Consider the following 13,312-nt stretch of genomic DNA (forward strand, 5'->3'; position numbering starts at 1 on the left):
CCGGGGTATAAAACAGTCCAGACAAAAAAGAAAGTAGTTTCAGGGCCCCTGGCCCCTCCCGCACACAAAGGAGGGAAGCGGTCTCTCCGGCTCCGGACGAAACGCTGGCCCCCCACCCTCCGCGTGGCTAAAGGCCAAGGCTTTTCAACAAAAGAAACAAACCGGCCCATCTTCTCCCCTCAGGTTGGCGGCGCTCCCAAGCTGCTCCTCAGCATGTGAGCCAGGGCCCTGGTCCCGGAGCTCGAGCTGGGCTGGGTCTCAGGAGGGCCCAGCCCCAGGGCTGACAAGCCGCACAGGTGCGGCCGGTTGGGGCTGATTGTGACCACAGGAGTTCTTTAGCCTTTTCTTGACTGCTGGGAGGGTTATAACTAGCTGCCCCACCACAGATGGGGTGCAGAGAACCTGCCCTGTGTTTGGGAGGGAGGCCGTTAAACCCTCATCCCAGAACAGAGGAGAAGCTGCAGAACCCAGCCTGCACCCTCCCTGAAACTGGGAGAGAGGGGAAGACGCCAGCTACCAAGACCTTACGATACGGGGAGACTGGCTACAAGGGTCCCTTTCCGGTGTTGTGTATAAGTGCGGTCGGTGAGAAGCCCTTCCCTGTATGAGAACAGAGCTCAGATTCCTGCTGTGAGTCACCTGTGCCTTGCCCTACGCTACAATGTATGCAGTGCAAGCATGGGCCCTTTGGAAGCAGAGGGTGTTTCAGGGCTGGCCTGTGTTTTTCTCTTTAGCTGCCCCAGAGATCCCATTGGAGCTGGCTGAAGTTTTTCTAGCGCTCACATTCAGATGGGAGGGGAAGGGATCCTGGGTGGGATTCTCCCTGGAGCAGAGGTCAGTGTGGACTCGTGTTCCTAATGCACTTAGTACTGCAGAAATTCCCACCCTCCGCCAGCATGCTGGGTGGGCTTGGATGGCCCCGAGGGCCACCTCCCCGCAGAAAGGAGCTGTTGAGTGTCAAGTCTGTGGCTAGCACACAGATCTCCATAGGAAGCACAATTTGCTTTCCTTGTCAGCGGTCTTGGCAGAGAAGCCAAAGACTGACTGAACTACCGTCTTACCCATCTCCTGCCCCTCCCTGTTAGGACAGAGACACACAGGCAGCTCAGTGTGGGTGGGTGGGTGGGGGGGTGGGGGGGGGCGGCGAGAGTTCGCACCCATTGTTTTCTAGCTACAGATCTGGCCCCCATCATGACAGTATGTTAGCCCCTCGAGCACTGGTGAAATTATCCCAGGTGGGAGGGGGACTACAGTTTTATCCCCATTATACAGATGGGGAACTGCAGCACTGAGGCTAAGGATGTTCGAAAGAACGCAGCAGGTTGGGAGTCCATGGGGTGCTGACAGCTTGAAAACCTGGCCACCGGTGTTGCAATGGGAGCTTCTGGCTGCTGAGCACTTTAGAAACTCTGCCCCTTATCGACCCACCTAAAAGACACCCCTTATTCCCCAATCAAAGTAAACCCTGAAATGAAGCAGCCTAAATAAACCCCACTATAGAGAGAAATTAACCCTTGTTTTTAAAAAATCCTTCCTGCAAGCAGTTGACAGAGATGCCAAGAAGTTCATGCGAGCCTTTCTGTTGCCACTGATTGTACATGGAAGGAACTGAGAGCACATGGGGATGGGCAGAACGAACCCCCGAGATAGAATAGGGAGCTGAGCTCTTTGGAAAACCTGGCCCTCCATGACTTTGCCAAGGGCATCAGTGGCAGAGTTGGGAACCAAATCCTGATCTCCTGAGTCCTATGCCATTGTGCTAACCACAAGAACCTACCCCCGTTCCGCAGAGACCCTGAGAACGTGGCTCCCCAGAGCTGTCAATCAGGCAATTGTCACTAAACTCATTTTAAAAGGAAACAGCTTCCACAGAGAGAAGTCTCAGCTCCTTGTGGGCCAGGAGACAGGAAAGTTTGGGCAGGGGCGGAAAGGCAGCTTGAGTCCTGCTGTTGCGGCTGTCACAGCCATGGAAAGACTCTGCTGGGCATCCAGCACTGACCCTCAGGACAGCAGCACTCACATGCCTCGGGGCAACATGAGTGACCCCATCCACAGGAGAGCTGGCTGGAAGAGCAAACCTTCACAGAGGCTGCCTCTGCTGGTCTCTGACCAAGAGGATCTCTGGAGTCTGGCCAGCCGTTCTGTCATGCCTCCAGCTCTCCCCAATGCCTGGGACCAATTAGGCTGCGGGGTGCTCTGCACAGCTCACTCGCTCTCTCCCTCATTGGTATTTTGCTAATATCTTTTCAGCCTGCTCGGTCAGGAAGGAGTCAGGGGAGGTAGGGGGAGACGAGGCCTCCAGCCATCAGTCATTCTCAGGGGTGGCAGATGACAGAACGAGGAGCAGTGGTCTCAAGTTGCAGTGGGGGAGGTCTAGGTTGGATATTAGGAAACATTATTTCACTAGGAGGGTGATGAAGCACTGGAATGGGTTACCTAGGGAGGTGGTGGAATCTCCATCCTTAGAGGCTTTTAAGGTCAGGCTTGACAAAGCCCTGGCTGGGATGATTTAGTTGGGGTTGGTCCTGCTTTGAGCAGGGGGTTGGACTGGATGACCTCTGAGGTTTCTCCAACCCTAATCTTCTATGATACATTTCTCTGGCCTGATATATAAGGGGGTATTTGTCACCTCCCGGAGGTACAATCCTTAGTGTAAGAACTGTTTTTAACACCCAGTAACACCTACTGGGTGTTAAAAACAGATGTAGGCAATAAGATAGGGTGTATTTCTATATCATGGCTGTCCCCCCTTGGGCTGTCCCCGTGAAATGGTTCCACGAGGGAGGGCAGCGTGACTGGTGCCATGTTAGAATTAAAGTTTATGGCTGCTAGAAAATACATACGATGGTCCCTGTTCAGGACTGCACATGGGAAAGCATGCTCCTGTGTGAGTACCCGCATGCACTGCACATATACATGCATGCACAGGGGTGTACATGCACATGGAGGCATGTGCCTATACAGATGTGTAGGCGAGCATACATAAATGCATGCACAAACATATGTACAGCTGAATAGGCAGACACACACACGCACACATACTCTGCATGCCCTCATGAGCCTACACATATGCACAGGGCCGTCCCTAGAAGATTGTGGGGCCCAGGACAAATCAGCCTGTATGGGGCCCCCATAACATTTTTTATACAGGTGAAATCTGGTGTGGGGAGGGGACCCTAGTGGTGGGGGGTGAGGGATGATGGAGAGTCACAGGGTGGCAACTGTGCTAGGGGCAAGGGGCCCCCCTGTGCTGGGGGGTCCCGGGAAAGAATGGAAGGGCAATGGATAGGGTGAGCCTGGCGCTGGCGTGTTCTGGCGGTGCTAGGATGCTGGCGGCCAGTGCGGCGGAGGGCAACACCAGGAGCCATGTGGGGGGGAGGGGTTGCAGTTGCTGCTGCTGGAGCCTGAGCCCGAGCCCCGCGATGTCAAGCAAGTCAAAGAAATACAAGGCACCCCTAGCCCCACCCCACCCCCAGACTGGCCTAGCACTCCCCGCAAGACACATGCATTCTGAAGTGTGGGGCCCCCCAAAGCGCAGGGCCCGGAGCGGTCGCCCCGATTTGCCATACCCAAGGGACTGCTCTGCATATGCCCGCGCAGGCTCCCATACGCTGCACACCCACGCACAAAAGTGATCACGCACGGTACATGGGTGACTAAAATGATATGATCATCTGCTGGCCTGAACTAGAGCTGGGCCTGACCCAAAATCCTGGATCCAACCAGCCCTGAACTTTGGGATAGGTTGGGCCCACAGTTCTGAACATTGCTGTTGATCCCACTATGTCCAATGAGCCCTGGGAAGAATCCCAGACCCAGGTGGCCCTGAACCTGGCAGAAGTTCAGACCCCCCTCTGGATTGGACCGTAACAGCTTAGACCACCCATCTCTCTCTTCGCCTCAGAGAGCTTTGCCCAGATCTACTTTCTTTCCCAGCAGCTGTGACCCAGCTGACGTGGTTCTGCTACCCTGGGCCCAGCTCCCCATAGTGTTGTGTTAAGAACTCAAGAGCAGAAGCAGTGAGGGAACCTGCCAGCAGGCAATGTGACTCTCTAGGGCTCTGGGGCACGTTGGCAGCAAGGCTCTGTGGCACAGAGGGACTGGCTTCCCATCTCGGATCTTCTTGAAAGGCTCTGCTTGTTCAGGGTTGACCCAGACTCACCTGGAGCAGCCTCTCTCCTCCCACCAGTACACCCTGAGGACAAAACACAGTCTTTCCTCTTTGAAGAAACTGGTCAGTTTAATGAGTAAATAAATCACATGAAGGGGAGGAGGGAGAATGGAAGCAAGTTTGGTCCCTGTGTCACCAAGAGATCTCCGGTCCTTTTATTACTTCTATGCATTGCCATAGGTGATCTCCTTGTCTGAAGCATGGCTTGGCTATCCAGACTGGGCCCCCTTTGGGGACAGGGTGGCTGGGAGTACCCGGACACGGGTGGAGACGGTGGTGGTGCCCTGTAGGTTCGTGGCGCTGCAGGTGTAAAGCCCCTCGTCTATGGCGCGTGCCTCATCCACATAGAGGATGCTCTCGGACTCCTGCTGCACCTGCCCGCCTCGGCGCGCCAGGTCGGTGCGTTCGCGGATGTAGGGGGGCCTGCCAATCTGAAAAGCAAGCAAGGAATGGGGGTTGGAGATCTCCTCTCCCTTCCTAGGCATCCTGCAGAACCTCCAGAGCTAGGGGCTGGTAAATGCAGGGCTGGAGGGCTCATCCGATGCTCAACAGCCCCTCACGCCTAGCCCCGGTCACTGCTGCAGAAAGAGGGGGCATATTAGCCAACCCCCTGTTCCATGCACGGAGCACTACGGAGGTCTTTGTATCTCCCCCCGAAGTGTCACCAGAGATGGGCAGAAGGGACCTCAGCTTCACCCCTGGTCTGCATGGCGGCCCCGCCAACTACCCCCTACACACACACTTCGTGTTACCCTGCAGCACCAGCCCTGGGCTGTCGTGCGAGCTCTGGACTCCACCCGCTTCCAGCTCAACAACAGGCCGGCCACCAGCTGAGCCTGCATGGACGTGTGTTATGCCAACTGAGCAGCCAGAATGAAGCACGTCGCGCCCCTCTGTGCCACACCCTCCCTGGGAGCTGGCATGGGCCAGTGGTGTGAGGGAAGGATGGTCATGGTGAGGACAGCGGCCAGGCTGGTACGTGCTCCAAAGCTGCCTCTGGGGAGCATACAGCGCCCTCTGTGAGACTAAGAGTAGGGCGCCGTGTGCATGTCCGATGAAGCCCAACTTCCATCCCCCCCATTCCTACCCCTTCCCCCAACCCCCTGCCCACAGTCATTGGTTTCACTGGCACCGTCCATCATTCTGCAGGCCCCAGCCCATGTCCTGTTCAGCTCTGTTTCGCTGGCCCTGGTGTGCTGAGTGAACCGTGCTAGGGCAAAGGTCACATCAGCCCTTTGTCCTGTTTTCTGTGGGGAAAATGCCTCTGGTCAGCTGCAGAGAAGAAGGAAAGTTGTGCGCAGCACAAGCCCCATGCTTCTCCCTGTGCCCTTCCAGCTGGGGAGGCACCATGGTCTGCGAGTGAGGAGACCTCAGTTCTGTTTCTGGCTCTGACCTCCTGTGTGACCTGGGGCAACTCATTCTCCCTCTCTGGCCTTTATTTCCCCCCACACACACACACTTTCTCTGTCTAGACTGTAAGCCTTGCGGGGCCGGGACTGCCTCTTACTCTTTGTAGGTACAGTGCCTGGTGCAATGGGACCCTGATCTTGGTTGGAGCCTTTCGGTATTACAGTATGGTCAGGCTAACAACACCCTTCCCACCCAGCCACCTCGCTTCCCTACCTGCTGCCCTGGATACTCCCAGGTGAAATCGACTGCGACTTCTGGTTCTCCAAAAACCGTGCATGTCACGTTGAAGTTTTCTCCAGTCCTCACCATGCTGGCTGAGGTGCTGACCATGGGTTTGGGAGCAGAGGAAGGGTCTGCGAGGGAAAGAGTGAAGTGGTGAGAAGCAGGATAAGGAAGGGCGGCAAAGTACCATGGATTAGCCACTTTCCCTTCCTGATCCTAGGAGATGGGCTAGTCAACCAATGGCAGTTCAGGGAGCTGTAGCGCTGAGAGTCCATCAGCCCCATCACCTCCCTGCCAACCCTTCTGGGCTTTAGGGCTGGGTTAAGGGAGGGACAGGCCTGCTAACAGGTATCTCCACCTAATAGGGTCACTGCTTCTGCTTAGAGACCTCGGTCTATGTAGCAACCTACCATCTCCTTGTGCTGGATGGCATGTGTACATGTGGCCGGCTGACAAATGGTACGCCAGCGTGTGTATGGTCCTCGATAATTACAGACTGGTGCAGGTGACAAGGGGCACTCAGTTAACGTGCCCTGATAGCACAGCCGGCAGAGGGACTGCTCTGCATGAGTAGATCTGTATGAGGGCAGCTGTGCCCAGAAAAGCCAGTGACAGTGAGGAGAGGGTAACGATACACAGCCTCATGGGCTAATTCCTCCCGCTCGGTCTAAGGAAGATGGGTGGAATTCTGTGTCCCCGTTCCTGCCCCCACTGCTAGTGTCACGGAGCATTTCTGGCTAGCTAGCACAGTTCCTGAGCTGACAGCGATGGAACTGGCTCGGGTAGAGGCAGCGAATGTCAGCAAGCTGGCAGGTGGAGGTCTCGAAACCAAAGGAACACATAGGTTAGGGTCTGCTGAACCAGCTCTGGCAGCTGGATCTCCCATCCCTGCCAGGCAGCGGTCACTCACAGTTGATGTAGATCAGCATGTACTTGGTGGATATCTGCCGCATGCCATCCAGGCTGGCCATGCAGAAGAGCGACCCTGCATACGAGGGCCGCGGGCGGTGGATCACGAACCCCCTCTTCATGTCATATGAGATGTCGATCCCGTCCACGGCCACCTCCTCGGGGGGGAATTCACGGTGCAGCGTCACCTTGGCCAGAGGGCTGGTCACCTGGCATGGTAGGAGTGTGGGGTGGTTCGTGCGCAGCTGGACCACTTCGTAGTAATCCTCTGTTGGCACAAACAGCTCCTGGGGGTCTGGGGAGAGAGGAGGGCAGTGGGGTGACACACTGGAGGCAGGGAGACACTTCCCGGCTCTCCCCCTGCACCGGCCTCCTGTGTAGCATGCCTTAGCCCGCATAGGCCTCACCCAGGGCTTCCCTGTCCGCTGGATAATGAGAGCAGATGCTGATGCTCTCTGGCTCAAGGCCCCTGCCTGCCCCAAACCAGTCTAAGCTCAGAAGCCTGACCTGTGAAGAAGATGAAAGCCTTGCCCGTCCTGTCCTCTCCGTCCTGGCACTCGCTGTCCCGGCACTGGAAGGACCAGCAGCTGTACTCGCCCGTGTCTGCCGCCATGGAGTTCACCACCAGCAGCTGGCTGTGCCTCTCAAAGTGCTTGATTCTGAAACAGAGGGGAGAGGGCCCCGCTCAGACTCCAGGAGAGTCACCCTGGGCCTCTGCATCAAACATTAGAACATAAGAACGGCCAGGCTGGGTCAGACCAATGGTCTGTGTCACCCAGTATCCTGTCTCTGATAATGGCCAAAGCCAGGGTCTTCAGGGGGAATGAACAGAACAAGGCAGTTATCAAGTGATCCGTCCCCTGTCGTCCACTCCCAGCTTCTGGCAGTCAGAGGCTAGGGCCATCCAGAGCATGGGGTTGCATCCCGGGCCATCTTGGCTAATAGCTCTTGATGGACTGATCCTCTATGAACATATCTAATTCTGTTTTGAACCCTGTTATAGCTTTGGCCTTCACAACATCTCCTGGCAATGAGTTCCACAGGTTGACTGTGCACTGCGTGAGGAAGGAAAACACCCACTTATCTTCACGCTCACGGTGATGGCCTGGGCCCGGGGAAGGGCTTCCTGTGACCCCGTTGCCTGTGTCCAAGCACAGACAGTGATGACAGGGTCATGGTAACGATTCCCAATGGGCACTGAGTGTCACGCTCCCCCGCTCTGGCCTACCTGCCCACCCAGAGGGGTGAAGTCCGGAGATGGTTAATAACAGGAGATTTGGCCAGTGCGCTCCAGATGCTGAGAGATGGATAGTGCATGGCACAGCCCCTCCCTTAACATGCTCCCAACTGCTGTGTAGCTCGCAATGTCCCTCAGCCCAGGGCCCTGGGGCGTGAACGGTGGGACGGGCAATGGAAGTAGGAGCCAGGCTCAAGCTGAATGTGCAGCTTGGGCTCTACATCCCTGAGCCTGGCTGAGCACAGCGGGCGAGCGCCTGCCAGCTTTGCTCCCTGGCGGATCTCACAGAGCGAGCAGAGGGTGTCTGTGTGTTTGTGCCTGTTAAACGAGCTCCGATTGTCCATGCCCAGGTAATATGTCTGCTGCATGCCCTCTCCCGTGCTTGGCTTCCAGAACAAGGGTCTGCCCGGATCTCCAAATCCAGGCCTCCTGCATGTAATTTAGTGAAGCCATTTGATGCCTTTCGCATCTCGGGGGAATGGACCCCACACAGGCCCTGCTCACCCCTCATCCATGACAGGCCCTTGACAAACACCCCGGGCCTGGATAGCCTCCCAGAGCCTGTCGCACATCACAGACACGCACCTGAGCCGCCCCTCATCCTCGTCCTCCAGGTAGGCAGGGAACCTCCACCTGACGGCCTGCCCTCTGCAGCGCAGCTCCAGGGTGTCGCCTGCCCTCAGTGTCAGGGAGTCAGGCACTTTCTGGAACCGCCCCCTGGCCACCACCCGAGTCAGGATGGATGCAGGCTGGTGCACCTGGCTGGGAGGGGCCGTGGGTTTCACTCGGACTTTGGCCTTCCGGGGCTTGGCTGCTGCCTGTTGGAGCTTTTGACCTGTTGCTTTGGGAGGTTTGAGCTTGTTTGGCTTAGGCTCTTTTGTGATCTTCTTCTCGGTGGCTTTGGGGGGCTGTTCCTTCTCCTGACATTCAGCTGAGGACAGAGAAGACGAGTTTGACAGCAGAGCAGCAGCAGGCGCAGGCCCACAGGGACAGAGGGCGCAGCATGGCTTTGCAGGTTTTTGCATTGATCTTTAATGACAAAAGCTGTTCAGCAACAGGAGCGGGTCAGGACCCAGGCACTGCGAGGATGCTTATTCTCCCTCCTAACCCACAGCACAGGGTCCATGGACACACTAAGGGTCGGCTTATGAGATGCCCCATTTCTGTGTGTGCAGCTAACTGAGCCCACAAAATGGGGGGAGGCACGCGTCGACCACAACACATCGACTGGGCTGGGGCCCAGCGCCTCAGCCGACGTGAATCAGTGTCGTTTCACTGACACTGATGAAGCTACACCAGCCGAGCATCTGGCCCGAGGTTCTTGGATCCCTGAATCCACATCCACAAAAGGCTGTTTGCGTATTCAAAATGGGAGTGTGCCTGATACAATGGCCACAATCAATAGCGGGTTCAAAATCAGAGACCAGTTCTGGAAACCTGGTCCCAAATGTCATATCCCCCCAGAAGGGGCAGAAATCTGCAATTCTTGCAGGGTAACATTATTTACCAAGGAAATTCTTACCTACTCACCATGCAAAGGACATGACTGGCAGGGTCCCTGTGCCATATAAGACAAGGCTTTACCTAGTAGGGTTACTTGTCTTCCTACTCTAAGCTGCTTCTGGGTATTGGCAGAGGAGGATGCTGTGAAAATATGGTAGCTGAGCAGACAAGAGGGCTCTCTGTTCACTCACTGTTTTGCCTGCTCTCTGTTCATTGATGTTGGGAGGCATTTGTGTAGCAAGTAGCTTTTGCCTCCTACCTGTCATCCCCACATGCACCCAAGCACGGGACATCTGGGATGCACCTGGCAGAGAGCAAGAGATCAGGCGTCCTAACTTAAATGTGGGTCTCCCAAATCTGCCAAGCCATCAGCCTGGCTCACAGCCCTCCTATGAATCCTTCTCTGGCCAGGGAAGAGATGGTTCCTGTACTTGATGCATGTCTGAAGGGAAGCTCATCCAGCTTCCTTTTTATGCTGACATAAAGCCAGCAAAACCTGGGATCTTTCCCTTGATGACACTCAAGCCAAAATAATTGGGGCTGCGGCCCATTGGCAAAGTTGCTCCAGTACCACGGCCTTGCCAAAGTGGCAGAAGCAAGTCCCAGTACAGCCACAGTCCCTGAGTTCCCGCTGGTATTGCAGGCAATAAGTGACTGTCTTCATGCCATGCCTTTCCAGCATGCTGCCCTCCAACAAGGCATCCTTGTGTAGGCCACTGAGGAATGCAAGGAGCACCCTGCTAGGGAGGGAATCGTATGGGCTTGGGAAATGAGTAGGAGGAAGGGAAAGAGTCAGAAAAGCAAGACTTACCCAAGATGAGGAGGAGAAGGCTGCAGCCCAGGGCAGCCAGGGCCTTGGAGTTCATGCTGGGGCAAGCCGGGCACAAACCGGGGAGCTGCGCTGCTGAGGTGGGGCTGCAGCGCGAGCGGCTGAGGGCTACAGCAGCTGCAACGTTCCCAGCTCGGCAGCAATTCCACACTCTCACGTCCTCTCCGAGAGGGAGGAGGGGGCGCGTGAGGGGACGGAGAGTCCGGGGGGCTCAGGAGATGAAGGGGAGAGGTTTCAAAGCAAATCAAAGGCTTGACTCTTTGCCTTGTTAAACAAAATTCCTTTCACCCCCACGTGCCATGAAGGCATTCAGGTTCCTTCAGAGGAGGTGAATGGAGCTATTCAAAGCCTGGCTCCAGCAGTCACACTCCAGGCTTAAAAAGAAAACAGTTCCCACCTCCTTCATTTCCAGGCTGTGCCCGGTCTGGTTATGCAGTGGAGAGCATGGGGCAGGTGGAGTGGTTGGATGCAAAGCCCTTTGGGGAAGGGGCCAGCTCTACCCCAGTGTTTGAACAAACTCCTAGTACAATGGGGTGCAAATCCCGAGGGAAGACACTGGGTACCAACTACCCCGATGATGGTGATAACACAGTGTGGGTGAAGGGGAGCTTCTTGCTTGAATCCTGCGGTTTGCTTCCCCTTCCAGCTATTACCTTTGATACACAGTATTAAAGGGTAAATGTTTCAGTGCAAGATCATGTCACAGAGTGCAACAAAATGCAGGCCAGCAGCCTGGATTAATAGAATACTTAGCTCCAACACAGCCCTGTTCATCCTCCGATCTCAAAGCACCATCCCTACTGTGCAGCAGGGGAAGCCAAGGTACTAGGGGATGAATTGACTAGCCCAAGGAAACTCAATGAGACAGTGGCAGGACTAGGTCTGGCAGTTCAGAGCCCCAGCACCGCTGGGTTTGCTGCATCCATTATGAATGTAAAACAATGGCTTGAGCCCCGGCCACTGCCCCCTCTAAGCTGTGCGCACGTGCGCGTGCACACAGATCCTAAACCCTGCGCACACGGCGAAACACCACACGCACAACAATTTGCACAGAAGCACAATAATTTGCACAGACGAAATGTTTTGCGCACACGGCCTGTCAAAAATTTGCACAGAAGACATTTTTTGCACACACGGCCTGTCAAAAATTAGAGGGAACATTGCCCCGGCCACTCTTCCATTACAAATTAAGCCCTGATTCATGTGGCCTCTCCATGGTAGGACAGTTCTGCAGGATGCTGGGCAAACTTGTGCACCGAAGGCCATCCCCGCAACCTGGAGGATGGGTGCACATATTAACTAGACATGGGGGCTGCGGGGCCTTAAAGGGGGACAGGACCTGGTGTGGAGTGTCCCTGTGGTTTAGGGGAGATTTAGGGTTAGGGTTAGAGCCGCTTGGGGGCAGAGGAAATATTCAGTGTTGACTTTTTACCTATATTTGCTGGAGAAGCCCCGTTTCTGAGCTTCCATGGAGAGCAGCAGTTTAATTCCCTGTGGGACGACGCACGAGGGGAGGGATAGCTCAGTGGTTTGAGCATTGGCCTGCTAAACCCAGGGTTGTGAGTTCAATCCTTGAGGGGGCCATTTAGGGATTTGTGGCATAAATTGGGGATTGGTCCTGCTTTGAGCAGGGGGTTGGACGAGATGACCTCCTGAGGTCCCTTCCAATCCTGATATTCTATGATTCTATGAGGGCCACATGGCACCCAGAGGTCTCCTCCCACTTGGAATCGTAAGCCCTGCCTAGCATTGCCCCCTAGGGCAAAGGTTTGTCACTGCATTATTAGCACAATGGCAGACAGGCCGGGTTCTGTAGCCACCCCACACACCGAAGCCTGCTCTTGATGTTCATGGGAGCTCTGCGTGTGAAGCAGCTGCAGAGCCTGGGCCCATGACAGCCCAGAAATGCAGCTTCCCCAAGATTTTCCCCTTGGGTTTTTTGCCCCCACCCCTGCACTCCAGGGAGCAGTCCTACGTGTAATCTGGTGAAGGTCGGGAAGCCACGCAGCTGCTCCTAGCACTGGTCCAGAGGCTGCAAAGTGCAGCACCAGCCTTCCGGGACAAGCTGCGGATAGCCGTGCTCCCTCTCTGACGAGATGGCCGATTGTGTGACTGGAGTGTCTGTGGCCCCAACCCACGCTCAGGTGTTGGGAGCCTACAGGGAGATGCTGATTGCCGCTGACTCACTGTGACAGATCTGGCTCATCGTCAGCCCCACCCTGATGATCAGCACCCTGGGCGTGGCTCTCCAGGCAGAGGGAACGAGGGGTCTGACGGCTTGTCCACACTTGAAACTGGGCTGCCAGAGCGCTTCAGTGTAGACACTCCCCACACCTATGGGCGGGGTTTGCCCACGGCTGTAGTTAATCCAGGTCGCCGGAAGAATTCTGTGGCTTTTTCACACCCTGAGAGACGTAGCCATGCCGATGTGAGTTCCCAGTGTAGACCAGTCACAGCGTAGCTTGGAGGCAATAGTGTGGCTGTGCTTTAAGCTGTGTGATTGGTGTTTCGACAGCCAATAAAGGTGAGATGCCAGAAGGAGGGGAGAGTTCGGGCCCTCACACAAAGTTTGTGGGGTTTTGGTAGTGTAGGGTAAGGACTCAGCCCATTTACACACACACACAGAGTCAGTGTGTAACAGCACCTGCTTGGTGCAAGGACATTTAATCCTGGATCATCCCTACTTAGAGCCTCACATTGGAATCGCCAGCCTGGATCAGATCCAGGACCATCTAGCCTAGTAGCCTGTCCCTGATGGAGGCCAGCACCAGAGGTGTCAAAGGAAGGTAAAAGAACCCTCCTAATCCCTAGCAGTTAGAGCATGGCATTAGCCCTGAAGAATAAGGTTTGATGTCTTGTCCAAACTTGATGCTAGCATTAAGTATTAGAACTCCAGACATCCCAGTTGTCTATACAAGTGTCCAATCCCTTCTGTGTGCATTTTGGCCTCAATGACCTTCCTGTGGCAGTGAGTTCCACCATCTAATGATGTGTTGCGTGCAAGAGTGTTTCCTTTCATTGGTTTTGAATT

The 13,312-nt window shown here is 55.3% G+C and overlaps 1 protein-coding gene across 1 annotated transcript; it reads right to left on the reverse strand.

Annotated features, from left to right (window-relative positions):
* Nucleotides 1-4,214: 4,214 nt before the first annotated feature.
* LOC125641156 (platelet-derived growth factor receptor-like protein) lies at nucleotides 4,215-10,592 on the reverse strand. The gene is made up of 6 exons (XM_048860660.2): nucleotides 10,264-10,592; nucleotides 8,535-8,880; nucleotides 7,220-7,371; nucleotides 6,714-7,007; nucleotides 5,795-5,934; nucleotides 4,215-4,602 (listed from the first exon to the last, which is right to left on the reverse strand). The coding sequence occupies exons 1-6, from the start codon at nucleotides 10,316-10,318 to the stop codon at nucleotides 4,381-4,383; spliced, it is 1,209 nt and encodes a 402-aa protein (XP_048716617.2). The 5' UTR covers nucleotides 10,319-10,592; the 3' UTR covers nucleotides 4,215-4,380.
* Nucleotides 10,593-13,312: the final 2,720 nt, after the last annotated feature.

Source organism: Caretta caretta, chromosome 8, assembly GCF_965140235.1.
Source record: "Caretta caretta isolate rCarCar2 chromosome 8, rCarCar1.hap1, whole genome shotgun sequence".
NCBI lineage: Eukaryota > Metazoa > Chordata > Testudines > Cheloniidae > Caretta > Caretta caretta.